This window comes from Salmo salar, chromosome ssa18 (genome assembly GCF_905237065.1).
Source record: "Salmo salar chromosome ssa18, Ssal_v3.1, whole genome shotgun sequence".
In the NCBI taxonomy this organism is placed as follows: domain Eukaryota; kingdom Metazoa; phylum Chordata; class Actinopteri; order Salmoniformes; family Salmonidae; genus Salmo; species Salmo salar.
This window is the reverse complement of record NC_059459.1, coordinates 4,702,917-4,718,795: the sequence shown is the minus strand read 5'-3', so window position 1 is coordinate 4,718,795 and position 15,879 is coordinate 4,702,917. Positions and strand designations below refer to the sequence as shown.

General features: G+C 42.1%; 1 protein-coding gene across 1 annotated transcript in view; it reads left to right on the top strand.

Moving 5' to 3' along the window:
* Nucleotides 1-4,403: 4,403 nt before the first annotated feature.
* echs1 (enoyl CoA hydratase, short chain, 1, mitochondrial) overlaps nucleotides 4,404-15,879 on the top strand; it is a 36,266-nt gene continuing 24,790 nt past the window's right edge. Inside the window, exons 1-3 of the mRNA NM_001139656.1 lie at nucleotides 4,404-4,540; nucleotides 12,992-13,189; nucleotides 13,272-13,399. Of these exons, the coding sequence (NP_001133128.1) occupies nucleotides 4,453-4,540; nucleotides 12,992-13,189; nucleotides 13,272-13,399 (414 nt within the window). The 5' untranslated portion in view covers nucleotides 4,404-4,452. The remainder of the gene's footprint in view (nucleotides 4,541-12,991; nucleotides 13,190-13,271; nucleotides 13,400-15,879) is intronic.

The window sequence follows — 15,879 nt, the reverse complement described above, 5'->3', positions numbered from 1 at the left end:
ACAGAATTCACAACATGAGCCATTCTTACAGTATTCTCCCTCTATACCAAGTCAGAACCGTATGATAAATAATGGGGGCATATAAGCAGACAATGAAAGCTCTTACAATATTCAATGATGACATTTCTCTAAAACAGGCTATAGGCTACATGTGCATCACCAAGTCAGAACAGTAGGCTAAGTTCTGAGGGAGAGAGGGACACATAGGCTACTAACAGCTTACTACACAACATAGACTTAGTATTACATTCCGATACATTTTATCTATCATTTCTCTTCATATGACAAGAATTGAAAAGGATTTTCCAGTAGATTGTCGACATGATTCATGATGATGACTGCTTGTCTAGCTAGATAGCTTGCTTGCTAAGATTTCGAAAGTATGTCCAATTTAAAACTACGGTAGATATAACGTGATTTGACGTAACTTTATCTGTGGCCAATGACTTTGAGCCTACTTGGATGGGCACTTCTAATATGAATCTATGGCAGAACCCAAGGGGGCTTTAACTGCGTAGCTCTCCCTGTAGACTCTGTGGTGACGTAATGACCCCATGAGTGACAGAACACTTAGCCAATCATGGCACAACTAGAGAAGATTACCAATGCCTTCACTCTGTGCTTTCGCTGGCTGCACCTCCACCACAGAAAGCACTGAGCTAGGCTAAAACACCTGCATTTTGGAGCTGGCTTACTTAAGAAAGAAACCATGTTTGTATGCGGCTTTATTAACTCAAGGATTATTATTTTTTACATTGTTTGCAAACTGATATGTAACACGAAATAATGCCAAAATAACATGCAAAACAGGCCAATTTTTAAAAATTATAAAATAATTTATTATTTTTTAGCTAAACAGGTGGGTCTCAAAACATGAATGAAGGGTCGTCACTGCCTGTGACAAATACAATTTCATTTGATTTGTATGTGTGTCCATATGTGTCCTCAGAGCATAGTGTTATTGTATGAGACACACTATTGTGACCCTATGGAGATCATTCCACTTTTCTATCTTCTCTTCCTCTAGTCAGCCTTGACTACCACCCATGTACCACTTCAAAGCACACGGTTGTCCTGAACCTCCATATCTCCAACTACAGAAAATATATGTATAACTGGGCCCAAAATCCACCTTTCCAGAAACAAGTCTCTCACCGTTGCCGCTTGTTATAGACCCCCTTCAGCCCCCAGCTGTGCCCTGGACACCATATGTGAATTGATTGCCCCCCCATCTATCTTCAGAGTTCGTACTGTTAGGTGACCTAAACTGGGACATGCTTAACACCCTGGACATCCTACAATCTAAGCTAGATGCCCTCAATCTCACAAATTATCAAGGAACCTACCAGGTACAACCCCAAATCCGTAACCATGGGCACCCTTATAGATTTCATCCTGACCAACTTGCCCTCTAAATACACCTCTGCTGTCTTCAACCAGAATCTCAGCGATCACTGCTTCATTGCCTGCGTGCATAATGGGTCCGTGGTCAAACGCTCCCTAAAACACTTCAGTGAGCAGGCCTTTCTAATCGACCTGGAAGGATATTGACCTCATCCCGTCAGTAGAGGATGCCTGGTTGCTCTTTAAAAGTGCCTTCCTCATAAGCATGCCCCATTCGAAAAATTTATAACTAAGAACAGATAAAGCCCTTGGTCTGCCCTTGACCAGCATAAAAACATCTAGTGGCGTTCTGCATTAGCATCGAATAGCCTCCGCGATATGCAACTTTTCAGGGGAGTCAGGAACCAATATACTCAGTCAGTTAGGAAAGCTATACATTTCAAACAAATGTGCATCCTGTAGCACTAATTCCAAAAAGTTTTGGGACACTGTAAAGTCCATGGAGAATAAGAGCACCTCGTCCCAGCTGCCCACTGCACTGAGGCTAGGTAACACTGTCACCACTGATAAATCTACGATAATCGATCATTTCAATAAGCATTTTTCTACGGCTGGCCATGCTTTCCACCTGGCTACCCCTACCCCGGCCACCAGCTCAGCACCCCCTGCGGCAACTTGCCCAAGCCCCCACCCTGGGCTAGACAATCTGGACCCTCTCTTTCTAAAATTATCCACCGAAATTGTTGCAACCCCTATTACTAGCCTTTACAACCTCTCTTTCGTATCGTCTGAGATCCCCAAAGATTGGAAATCTGCCGCAGTCATCCCCCTCTTCAAAGGGGGAGACACTCTAGACCCAAACTATTATAGACCTATATCCATCCTGCTCTGCCTTTCTACAATCTTCGAAAGCCAAGTTAACAGATCACCGACCATTTCAAATTCCACCGTACTTTCTCCGCTATGCAATCTGGTTTCCGAGCTGGTCATGGGTGCACCTCAGGCACGCTCAAGGTCCTAAATTATATCATAACCACCATCGATAAAAGACAGTACTGCGCAGCCGTCTTCATCGACCTGGCCAAGGCTTTCGACTCTGTCAATCACCGCATTCTTATCGGTAGACTCAATGGCCTTGGTGAACCAGGCGAGGCAGTCATTTGAGAAGTTAACTACTTCTCAGATAGAGTTCAGTGTGTCAAATCGGAGGGCCTGTTGTCTGGACCTCTGGCAGTCTCAATGGGGGTGCCACAGGGTTCAATTCTTGGGCCGACTCTTTTCTCTGTATATATCAATGATGTTGCTCTTGCTGCTGGTGATTCTCTGATCCACCTCTACGCAGATGACACCATTCTGTATACATCTGGCCCTTCTTTGGACACTGTGTTAAAACCTCCAAACGAGCTTCAATGCCATACAACACTCCTTCCGTGGCCTACAACTGCTTTTAAATGCAAGTAAAACTAAATGCATGCTCTTCAACCGATCGCTGCCCGCACCCGCCCGCCCAATTAGCATCACTACTCTGGACGGTTCTGACTTAGAATATGTGGACAATTACAAATACCCAGGTGTCTGGTTAGACTGTAAACTCTCCTTCCAGACTCACATTAAGCATCTCCAATCCAAAATTAAATCTAGAATCGGCTTCCTATTTCGCAACAAAGCCTCCTTCTGTCATGCTGCCAAACTTACCCTCGTAAAACTGACTATCCTACCAATCCTTGACTTCGGCGATGTCCTTTACAAAATAGCCTCCAACACTCTACTCAGAAAACTGGATGTAGTCTATCAGAGTGCCATCTGTTTTGTCACCAAAGCCCCATATACTACCCACCACTGCGACCTGTATGCTCTCGTTGGCTGGCCCTCAATACATATTCGTTGCCAAACCCACTGGCTCCAGGTCATCTATAAGTCTTCGCTAGGTAAAGCTCCACCTTATCTCAGCTCACTGGTCACCACAGCAGCATCCACCCGTAGCACGCGCTCCAGCAGGTATATTTTACTGGTCATCCCCAAAGCCAACACTTCCTTTGGCCATCTTTCCTTCCAGTTCTCTGCTGCCAATGACTGGAAAGAATAGCAAAAATCACTGAAGCTGGAGTCTTATATCTCCCTCTCTAACTTTAAGCATCAGCTGTCAGAGCAGCTTCCCGATCACTGTACCTGTACACATCCAATCTGTAAATAGCACACCCTACTACCTCATCCCCATATTGTTATTTATCCTCTTGCTTATTTGCACCCGAGTATCTCTACTTGCACATCATCATCTGCACATCTATCACTCCAGTGTTAATGCTAAATTGTAATTATTTCGCCTGTATGGCCTATTTATTGCCTTACCTCCCTACACTTCTACATTTGCACACACTGTACATAGATTTTTCTATTCTGTTATTGACTGTAAGTTTGTGTATGTGTAACTCTGTGTTGTTGTTTTTGTCGCACTACTTTGCTTTATCTTGGCCAGGTCGCCATTTTTTCGCTCACCAAGCGAAAGGTTTTTGTATGGAGGTCAATGAGAGTGTCGAATTTGGTTAACAAATATATATAATGGCTCATTTGCTACGTGTAGCTTATTTTCTCGAATATACATGTGTACTAATATTAGTAGGGCACGTGTCATGCCGGCAAATTTTATTAAAAACACTATAGCGGAGTTGTGCCTGGTCGTCTATAGTTACCACAGCCACAAAGTTATAAACCCCATATTAGGAAAACTATTTATTTTCCTAACATGTTATTTTAAATCTAACCTTAACCACACTGCTAACTTTATGCCTACCCCTAACCTTAAGTCCAAAAAGCTAATTTTAATTTTCGTAAGCAATTTCGAATTTATGGCTGCGGTAACTAGTGAAAACTGTTGTGCCTGTTTACACACGTATCTGCCCGCATTGGCTAGAATGATCCCGCCTGATGTTGCCTCCTCCAGACTGCCTTCCATTTTTTAAGACATTTATTTTCATTGTTAGAGCCGCTTATTAATGGCTAATCTGTGTTGACACTCCTCGACCATCCGTTTCCGGGTCACGCGTGAGGTGGATTGCAGTGAGAGCTCGTGTTTTTGTGACTTTCAGCGCCAGCAACTTCGTGTTTGAAATGGCCTTGTTCTGCAGAACCGCAGCACTGCTATTGAAGCCAGGAGCTCTCTCCTCCACTCTCTCTGTCGCTCGTCAGTACAGTGCAGGTAAGAGGTTGGTGCTAATTTCATTTTAGAAAAGCATTGCCTTTTTTTGTCATGGACAATGTCATGGAGCTATTTAACGTTACGTCATTACATGTGCGACGCTTGATGTTTTGCAGATGGATCCTAGAGACGTCCCTGGTTGAGGTTAAAGGGATATTTCAGGATATACTTCCCCGAGTCATATGAACTCGTGGATACCTGGTTTATGCCTCTGTGTGCAATTTGAAGGATGTTGCTATTTAGTGCAAGCACTATTGCTAAATAGCGTTAGCGCAATGACTACGCAAATGGTAGATAGCATTGGCTCGCAAAACGACCTTCAACTTCCTTCATACTGGACATAGAGACATACAAATGGCATCCACGGGTTCTTCTGCCTTTGGGGAAGTAGATAAACGGCATCTTTGCCAAAATCCCGATGTATACCTTTTTAAGATTACGCTTTAGGGTAGGGACATCCCTTTGCATATTGACAGAGGAAGAGGCGTGAGATAAAAGGATGTATAGGCGTCTATGAGAGAGTGTCGAATTAGGTGATGTTCATTTGATCAATAGAAGTTTCGTGATGTACTGATATAAGTGGCTTTCCTGCGTCAGATCTGACTGCCTACTGAATCTGACTGACAGACAGACTTGCCGATAGATGCACACGGCGAGGAGTGGTTTCATGTAACCACACCCCCAAGTAGGGTACTCCAGTTAGTCCCATGTTTTTATTTTAAGTAGTTTTTTTTTACCATTATTTAACTAGGCAAGTCAGTTAAGAACAAATTCTTATTTTCAATGACGGCCTAGGAACAGTGGGTTAACTGCCTTGTTCAGGGGCAGAACGCCAGATTTGTACCTTGTCACCTCGGGGATTTGAACTTGCAACCTTTCAGTTACAGTAAATGGTAAACCGAATCGTTTAGTCATCTCTCCTCCTAGGCCTTTTCTTCTCTTGACTTTATATTGCGATTGGCAACTTTCATAAATTAGGTGCATTACCGCCACTGACCTCATTCGTCTTTCAGTCACCCACGTGGGTATAACCAATGAGGAGATTGCACATGGGTACCTGCTTCTATAAACCAATGAGGAGATGGGAGAGGTAGGACTTGCAGCATGATCTTCTATTTTAGCCCTTGGCAACGCACACGCTCGTTGGCGTGCGCAAGCAATGTGGGTGCAATAATTGAATAATATAGATTTCGAAATGTATTTTGCAACTCTCACACGCGGTACGCGAGTGGTGTAGTCAGCCTGTTAGTGTGCACAACACTAAGTTGGATAAGTAAAAAAACTACAGGAAAGATGGTCGTTTAATGTGAGAGGCTCAGCGATGTTAGGATTTTGAAAGTTGTGTAGTACACCAGGCATTACCGGTGATGAAGTGCTTCGGGGACACAAATGTATCGAGTAACCGGAGCACACATCTTTCCATCATCATCGTGGTGTAATAGCCTGAAACCATGAGGTTCATCTAACCTAGTCCTCTCCCATAACTCTGCCCCATAGTTAATGTTGCTACGATGAATCTGTGCACGCGAGAAGGTCGGACAGAAGAGGGGATTTTTCTCGTTTGGGCAAGTACTCTCTCCATCGTGACCCGGAAACCGATAAGTGGTTGAGGAGTGTGCCAAATCGACAGTAGGCAAATGGAAGTGTCCTCCCCTCCTCGATAGCCACCTTTCATCGAGGATACTCATGTGTATCTTACCGCGGAAGAGTTTTGAATTCTGCCACACCCACTTTGAATCAGCTTTTGTTTTGTCAAAGGAGAAAAACATACTACTTATTGTTTTATATATAAAATGTCTTACACAACTAACCATTTTTGGGGGATCACTTTACACATTTATTTTGGGATCCACCCCTGTAAATGTAATTTGCATAATGGCACACATGTGGAGAAAGGACCGTCTCATTTCAAGCAAACACAGTTCCATCCACCTTCACTCTCCTCGATAACTCTCATTGTTTAACTTTGACCTTTTAAAAAAAGTAGACGAGAGAGGACGGCGGAAAGTGGAGGTTAGCAAATCTAACTGATAACAGGCAGGGGAGTCAGATCGAGCGAGGTTTTGCAAGTTAGCTAGCAGCTAATATAATGGCTTGCACCTGTAGCTAGCTAGGTTAGATAGCTAGCTTGCTATGGTGAGAGATAACAGTGTGCTCTGTTAACTAGCTAGCAACCTGTTTTTACTGTATAAATTTGCTTGATTTGGTTTGTATTTATTTTACTTTTCCATTTTGAATAAAGTCTCAGTGGCTACTGGCTAGCTAGCCCACTGGCACTAGCTACATTAAAAACAGGAAAGACATCAACGAGTGTCTTTTTTTTATTTTGTAATTTCACATTTGGAAAGTGCATTGAAACAATTAGCTAACTAACTAGATAGAAAATATTTTACCATGCATCACACCCAGCTAGTAAGTTATGATGCACTGAAGATACTTGAGGGGATTACTATGGTATGTGGGCCCACCATGTAACAGGTGAGGATGCTCTCCCATAGGAAGCAAGGGCTGGAGAGGCACCAAAATATCTTGAAAATGCTAACCTTTGCATAATTTGTGGTCCTTTTTCACGTTCTGTCTCCATAGCTGAGAGAAACCGAGGAGAAATATCTCTTTGTCCCCAATACTACTACTGTTTCTAACTGTACTGATGAGGAAGAAGAGGGTGGATTTATCCATTGTTGCTAAACTGTGCTCAGTGAAATTTACAGTGCTACTTTGTTACCAGAAACTAGTCACATGTTCAGTAAGGTATTCTGCAAATAGAATTACAATACAAAAATGTTCTTGGTCCTCAGTGAAGTTCTGCCAATCATATGTTGGAAACCATTATCAAGGAAACCTAGTTGAACCCCTTGTGTAAATGTAACATATTTCTTGAGCACCAGTGATTTTAAGGACACAGAATAATTGTTACCTGTACGACAATATCTCGATCACAGGTCACTAATAAAATAATGTAATTGTGCCGAGTGATTTCTATGGCATGGGCATAACAAATCAATGAACTAATTAAACACTGTTATCGGCTATTATGCCTCTCAATTTCCAGTTGTCATTAGCAAGGAAAAAGTCGATATGCAGTTTTTAAACAGATGGCTTGCTGCTTTGACAGTATGGAGTCAAGCAACAGCATTACTGTTTAAAAAAATATTGTGTCACAGTGCTTGAGGGGCAGAGCAGGAAGGTGGGCTTCCTATCTCCTGATACCGTGATGATGCACACTGGCAGAGATGACAACTAGTGTTTGTAAAGACTGTCTCACCATCACGATCTGAGACTGTAAAGATGGTCCAAAGGGGTCCTTCACACACACACTGTGCCAAAAAAGTAGTATTTTAATGTGTTTTACCAGAATGATTGCAGTAGGTTATGTCCATCTACTCATCCCTTAAAATGTTGACAAATACATACAACTTGATACTTGCCTTATATGTATATCCATTGATGTGTTTTAGAGAAGGTTGTAAATAGCTGCAGTGCAACAACCAAGGACATCTAGCTAAATGACCACACAACTTGCTAGCTAGCTTATTAGCCTGGTAGCTAACAGAGCGAAGTGAATGAGCTAGTAGTCCAGTAGATACAATCAACACGTATCTACTATCTTATACAGTAACAAATGAGTTGCTAGCTAGCTACATATATAGCCACGGAATTAGCTGCTAGCTTGTTAGCTTGCAGGACCTTGCCCAATCTGTCTCCCCTTTTCCGGTGAACTTCTCGCATGGGTTGACAGGTCGTGGCAAGAGTAACTATGGGGCGGAGTTATGGGAGAGAAGCAGCAAATCGGCTTCCAAAATCTTTGTTTGTGACGCAGATCACTCGGCTATCTTGTCAATATAATAAATAATCTTTAAAGATGGGTAAATGGTTAGCTCACGGTCAACAAAACTGACCACACAACTGTTATTATAGATCTGTATATACACTACCGTTCAAAAATGTTGGGTCACTTAGAAATGTCCTTGTTTTTGAAAGAAAAGCACATTTTATTGTTCATTAAGATAACATCAAATTGATCAGAAATACAGTGTAGACATTGTTAATGTTGTAAATTACTATAGTAGCTGGAAACGGCAGATAAAAATTAAAAAAAAAAAAAAAGCGTACAGAGGCCCATTATCAGCAACCATCACTCCTGTGTTCCAATGGCACGTTGTTAGCTAATCCAAGTTTATAATTTAAAAAGGCTAATTGATCATTAGAAAACCCTTCTTTTGCAATTATGGTAGCACAGCGATAAAACTGTTGATTTTAAAGAAGCAATCTTTAGACTAGTTGTGTATCTGGAGCATCAGCATTTGTGGGTTCGATTACAGACTCAAAATGGCCAGAAACAACTTTCTTCTGAAACTCATCAGTCTATTCTTGTTCTAAGAAATGAAGGCTATTCCATGCAAGAAATTGCCAGGAAACTGAAGATCTCGTACAACGCTGTGTACCACTACCTTCACAGAACAGTGCAAACTGGCTCTAACCAGAATAAAAAAAAGGAGTGGGGAGGCCCGGTGCACAACTAAGAGGACACAATAGTAATTTACAACATTAACAATGTCTACACTGTATTTCTGATCAACTTGATGTTATTTTAATTGTATGCTCTATACATTTTGCAAGGATTTTGGCTTCACAACACTGAAGTGTAAGGGGTCTCCAATTTTTTTTTTAGGTGGATCTTTATATTTAACATCTGGGTCCTGTTTCAGTAATAGTGAAATCAGACCTTCTTGCTTAGTATCTGAGTATCTGATCATTTTTATAGGAGTGGTTAAAACATGTTAATAACTGACCTTTGAGTACATCGAAAACAATATGATGTACCTCAACTGGTATGCCATCCAGCCCTGGAGTTTTCCCAGTCCTTGAAGGTTTTAATTAATTGCATATAGAAGTTCCTCCTCTGTAATTAGGCCTTCACATGAGTCTTTCTGTATAGCTGTTAATTTTACACTAGTAATAGAAAAAAATCTTTACAATTAACTTCAGTTAATGGAAATGGAGGAGACTGAAATGAAAACATATGCTTAAAGTGTTTCCTCTTTCAAAATATTGTTTGGTGAATCATGGATGAATCTGTCATTTGTAACAAGTTAATGTAAATTATTTTTGGTAGCATTTCTGTTGAAGACAAAAAAAAATTGGTGCAATTTCCCCATATTCCATCCAGTTAGCTTTATTTTTATAATATATTACACTTTATCTTTCTTGAATGAGTTCCTCCATTTCTTTTAGTTTTTCCTGTAACTTATTCTGTGCCTGTTAGTTTTTATTACTATCTGTACTGTTAGTTCCTCTATTTTATTTTTAAGATGAACTCTATTTTTTAATGAAAAAAAATGTTTGCCCCCTTTTTCTCCCCAATTTCGTGGTATCCAATTGGTAGTTACAGTCTTGTCTCATTGCTGCAACTCTCGTACGGACTCGGGAGAGGCGAAGGTCGAGAACCATGCGTCCTCCGAAACACAATCCAGCCAAGCCGCACTACTTCTTGACACAATGCCCACTTAACCCGGAAGCCAGCCGCACCAATGTGTCAGAGGAAACACCGTACACCTGGCGACAGTGTCAGCGTGCAATGCGCCCAGCCCGCCACAGGAGTCGCTAGTGCGCGATGGGACAAGGACATCCCTGCCGGCCAAACCCTCCCCTAACCCGGACGACGCTAGGCCAATTGTGTCTCTCGGTCGTGGCCGGCTGCGACAGTGCCTGGATTCGAAGCCAGACTCTCTAGTGGTACAGCTAGCACTGCGATGCAGTGCCTTAGACCACTACGCCACTCGGGAGGCCAAGAAACTCTTTTGACCTAAATTGTTTTTGTTTTAAAGATTAATATTGATTTGCAATCTTACTGGCAGCAATATCCTTGCCTGTGAAGCCCATTTTGTGCAAAGCAATGATGACGGCACGTCTTTCCTTGCAGGTAAACATGGTTGACAGAGGAAGAACAATGATTCCAAGCACCACCCTCCTTTTGACGCTTCCAGTCTGTTATTCGAACTCAATCAGCATGACAGAGTGATCTCCAGCCTTGTCAACACTCACACCTGTGTTAACGAGAGAATCACTGACATGTCAGCTGGTCCTTTTGTAGCAGGGCTGAAATGCAGTGGAAATGTTTTTTGGGGGATTCAGTTCATTTGCATGGCAAAGAGGGACTTTGCAATTCATCTGATCACTCTTCATAACATGCTGGAGTATATTCAAATTGCCATCATACGAACTAAGGCAGCAGACTTTGAAAATGAATATTTGTGTCATTCTCAACTTTTGGCCACGACTGTAGGCATACCTTCGGCCTGTCTGCCCAAGCGCCAGAGTGACTGCGCCTCTACTTATACTAATTTTGGGTAACGAGGGACAGGTGGGACCAATTCCAGGTACCAATTGGTTGCAGCACCTGGACTGGGTACTATTAGTGTTGGATCACCAGCCCTAGTTGGTGCCTGTAGAGGTGTCCATGGTGCTGACTCACCTTGGCCTCTAGCCCTCTGCTCCTTTCTTTGTAGCTCCCCGCTGTCCCCTGGGTTGCCACAGTTTATATGCAATATTTTTTTAATCTTCATTTATTCCCACAATTGATGAGTAATATGCGTAATAATATAAGCACTTCTACGCAGGATTGTTACCCATAACGGCCGGTAGTAGGAATTTTACGTTTTTGTCAACCGACGTGGGATGCATACACTCACTTCATTAACCAACCACTCCCCAAAAAAACACTTCTGCAACTCTCTCCCCTTCTTCCCATAGATTGACACACACACACACACACACACACACACAAGCTCAAATGTTCAACAGTTGTTCCATCCCCGAGCTCAACTCAAGAGAAGACTTGATGTGTGAATGCATATAGTTTGGCTGTTTAAGAAGGCATGCCCGATTGCCAAATTGAGCAGAAATGGGAACATTTTCACCACATACAATTTTGTGGAATTACACATCCTTTTTGTTTCAGATTGGTGATGTTAAAACAATGGTTTAGTCATCAAATAAATTGATGCTTTAAACAGGTTCATATATTTGGTTGGGTCCCGTTGATGTTGTTTTACGTGCCTGTCCGTTGCAGGACCTAGAACGCCATTATACTTTTTAAGCTCAAATGGCACATAATTTGTGGCACTTTCTGTTTAAAAGTCGAAGGCCAAAAACACGGATTTGACAGTCAAGCTATCACTAAAATAAAAGTCACCCCCTTTCACTATGTAGAACTACCTGAGAGGTGATGATTCGTTGAAGTTAAATAACAAAGCAACTGATTTGTTTTTGCCCTGTTTCGGCAGTCTCCCAGAATCCCTGTCTGACATTCTCGAATTTAGATAACTGTCTTCAACAAATTCTCTTCTATAACCAGTGATGTAAAAATGATCCGATTTATGTGTAGCCTTTGAATGGGGTTAGTTTAAACAGAGCATACATCCCAAACATTTGTCTCCCGTTCTATTGATTTCAACGTGATATCGATGGAAGTGATAAAAAAAGTTAAGCTTACCATGTTGGCGACCTATTTGAATCAAAATGCAACACTTCAAAATGTAGCTCGGTGTCTTCTGCAAATTGTCCTCTAACCAGTGGTGTACAGATTATTCTCAGATTCCTGTGGTTTTTGAGCTGTGTTAGTTTTAACAGGAAGCTTTTAACCTAATCTCCCCCATCTCGCTCTATTGATTTCAACGTGATAATCGATAGGAGTGATTGACAAGTGTTGTGTTTCTCTTTCTGTTCTGGTGACCTCCGTATCAAAATGCAACATTCCAGAATGCAGCGGACTGTTTTTCTGCAGGTTGTCCTCTAACCAGTGATGTTAAAATCTCTAGTTTCAATGTGGTTTTTGAGTTGTGGTAGTTTCAACAGCGCATACAACCTGATTTCAGCCTAATCGATATGAGCGATTTATTGCCACTTGTCTAAACGACAGGGTTTTCAGTGCATGTGCAGTTTATAAGGTGCTTGTTTAAAAAAAAAAAAAAAAAAGTAATATGATTACTATTGTTGCACATGTATATGGTACATGTCAACTTTAGGTTTTCAATATATACTTTCTGCATATTGGTTATTGATTTGGGCTATTTATGAAAATGTCTATTAATAGCAACCTGTGTTGGTCAGTCCGCTCACTCTCAAAAATATCAGGATATCAGCTTGCTGAGCCATCCCACCTGCATTAGTTGGAGCGAAAACTTATGCTGCGTTACAGGCCGACTACATTGCAGTAGCCTGTCGGTTCTCACAATGGCTGCATAGTTGTTTAACATATCAGCTTATCACATCATATGATAGGAATCATAACCTATTCAATCTGGTGCCCGACTGCACCATCGATGCCATGCAACAATTGCTCGTTGCTGCACACAGCAAGGCTGCAATGTAGTCAGCCTGGAACGCCACCTTGGTCACGTTGAATTAATAATCCTCTAATTTATTGTGTGTGTGTGTGTTTGTGTTTAGGTGGTCAGTATGAGTACATCCTGGTGGAGAAGCGTGGAGAGAATCAGGATGTGGGCTACATCCAGTTGAACCGCCCCAAGGCTCTGAACGCTCTGTGTGACGGGCTGATGCTGGAGTTGGGAAAAGCGCTGGATGCATTCGAGGCTGACGGAACAGTGGGCGCCATCGTCCTTACTGGCAGCGACAGGGCTTTCGCAGGTGAGGTGTGTGTGAACGAGAGAGCGAGATGAGTGTGTGCACACGCATCTTGTGTCTTACACCTGAAAACTGTGTGTCTCAGCTGGGGCTGACATTAAGGAGATGCAGAATCGTACCTTCCAGGAGTGTTATGCCGGGAACTTCCTAGCTCACTGGAACAGAGTCTCTACCATTAGGAAACCAGTCATCGCTGCTGTCAACGGGTTCGCTGTGAGTACACACACCTCAGTCAACAGGTAGTCTGTTATAACAGTATACACTAGAGGACTTCACGGGTCCAGAAATCTGGAATGGACCGGTGGCTTTGCCACCCGGATCCGATATGCATTAATTTGAAGTAGAGTCCCGTTCAGAATGGACTAGAGGGCATTCATACCCATTGCAAAAAGTCCAGTGGAAAAACGGACCCAACGGACCCACGTTCGGATCCAAGAGACCCGTTCAGATCCGAGAGATGAAAGTGAGAAAGAAACCTCTGACCTGGCACCATCAATAAACGAGTGATATTGACCAAATTAGCCACAGTAAGGCCTACGTGTCCTTAAAAACAGCCTATAACAAATAAAAAACATATATTCCTTGTTTCGATGTGTGGCATATTCAAAACGTTATAGACTTGTTTTATTGGTTTTTACAATCCTTAACAGTGATTGTCCACTTCCAGGTTCAGCTGTCAGAGATTTGAGAGCTGAATGAATCAGGGTGTGCATGCATAGGCCTATATGCGTCCACTGTATGATATTAATTGGCCTATTAAAAAAAAAAAAAAAAAAGAATATAAAGGAAGAGAAGCGAGAGAGGGATTCCGGCGGCATGTTCCCCAATACCGTCATGCATTTCTTTATCCTTGCCAGATAGGCTACTACTGCTGTATAGATATACTGTAGGCTTACAGGAGGCTAATTTGTACATTTTCGATCATAATTTTTTTTTAGAAAGATAAACATATTGTTAGATTATAGAAGTACTGGTAGGCCTAAAACATGCTTCCTCACCTCATGTTCAACTGTCGGGAGTCCGAGGGAGACGCACTGCCTTTTCCACACCACACCAAACCTTCATAAAAGTTTCTAAACTAACCTAGCGGTTAGATCATTGGGCTTTTAACCGAATGGTCACTAATTCGAATACCCGAGCCGACAAGGCGAAAAATCTGTCTGTGCTCTTACCGCTATGGCTGACCCTGTAAAACTAAACATTTCACTGCACCTATTCGGTGAATGTGACAAAACATATTTTTCTAATATCAAAAGTAAGTAAAGCCATTGTTTTAAGGAAAATATTAAAAGCCTATTTATTATATTGTGGCAAACACATTACAGTTGGAACTTAAAGGGGAATTTCACCTTGGGGGAAACTGGGCTTGTTTTCATCATGTCCAAAGCATTTCTAAGACTGTGAGATGTTACACACATAATTGCCCAGGAGGAAGGCAGGTCTGGGCTTCGTGCGCTGAATGATACACCCTATGACTGCTTCCAGTGTATTGATGGGGGTGAGATCTAAAATATACATGTAGTCCTGCTTTGTGGCATTTCTCGAAGGCTCCATGTTATACTGATCACACTATACGTTTTTGTGCATGTAGATATGGTTCTCCTTTTTCGATAGAGCCATTGGGCGTCTTTCTGCAATGTTCCTATTGGTGGATTCATTGTTAAATAAATAAAAATTCCAGCACAATGTGCAATGCCACGCATCGGCTGGAGTGGTGTAAAGCTCGCCGCCATTGGACTGGAGCTGTGGAAACGCTTTCTCTGGAGTGATGAATCACGTTTCACCAACTGGCAGTCCGACGGACGAAGCTGGGTTTGGCGGATGCCGGGAGAATGCTACCTGCCCCAATGCATAGTGCCAACTGTAAAGTTTGGTGGAGGAGGAATAATGGTCTGGGGCTATTTTTCATAGTTCAAGCTAGGCCCCTTAGATCCAGTGAAGGGAAATCTTAACGCTACGGCATACAATGACATTATAGACGATTCTGTGCTTCCAACTTTGTGGCAACTGTTTGGGGAAGGCCCTTTCCTGTTTCAGCATGACAATTCCCCCTTGCACAAAGCGAGAACCATACAGAAATGGTTTGTCGAGATCAGTTTGGAAGAACTTGACTGGCCTGCACAGAGCCCTGACCTTAACCCCATCGAACACCTTTGGGATGAATTGGAAAGCCTACTGCGAACCAGGCCTAATCGCTCAACATCAGTTCCCGTCCTCACTAATGCTATTGTGGCTGAATGGAAGCAAGTCTCTGCAGCAATGTTCCAACTTTCTAGTTGAAAGCCTTCCCAGAAGAGTGGAGGCTGTTATACCAGCAAAGGGGGGAGCAACTCCATATTAATGCCCATGATTTTGGAATTAGATATTCGACAAGCAGGTGTCTACATACTTTTTGTCATGTAGTGTAATTGATGAGGATTGACATTGGTTATGATTAGCAATGACCATGGATGCATTTCAATCTCACATAATTATAGGCATGACACAAGATAGGATTCCAAACAGATGTTATTAACAAGCATTTTATATCCAGCAAGCTATCTCAGATTACAAGCAAACAGTGAGGAGAAACAATAATACAACTATTTACTGTTGTAAATCTCAAAAACTGAAGTTGGTTTTACAATTTAAAAAAAATGATTTCTCCAAGCATGCCTGATAGACATGGCTGTAGGTAGATACATTTCTACGGT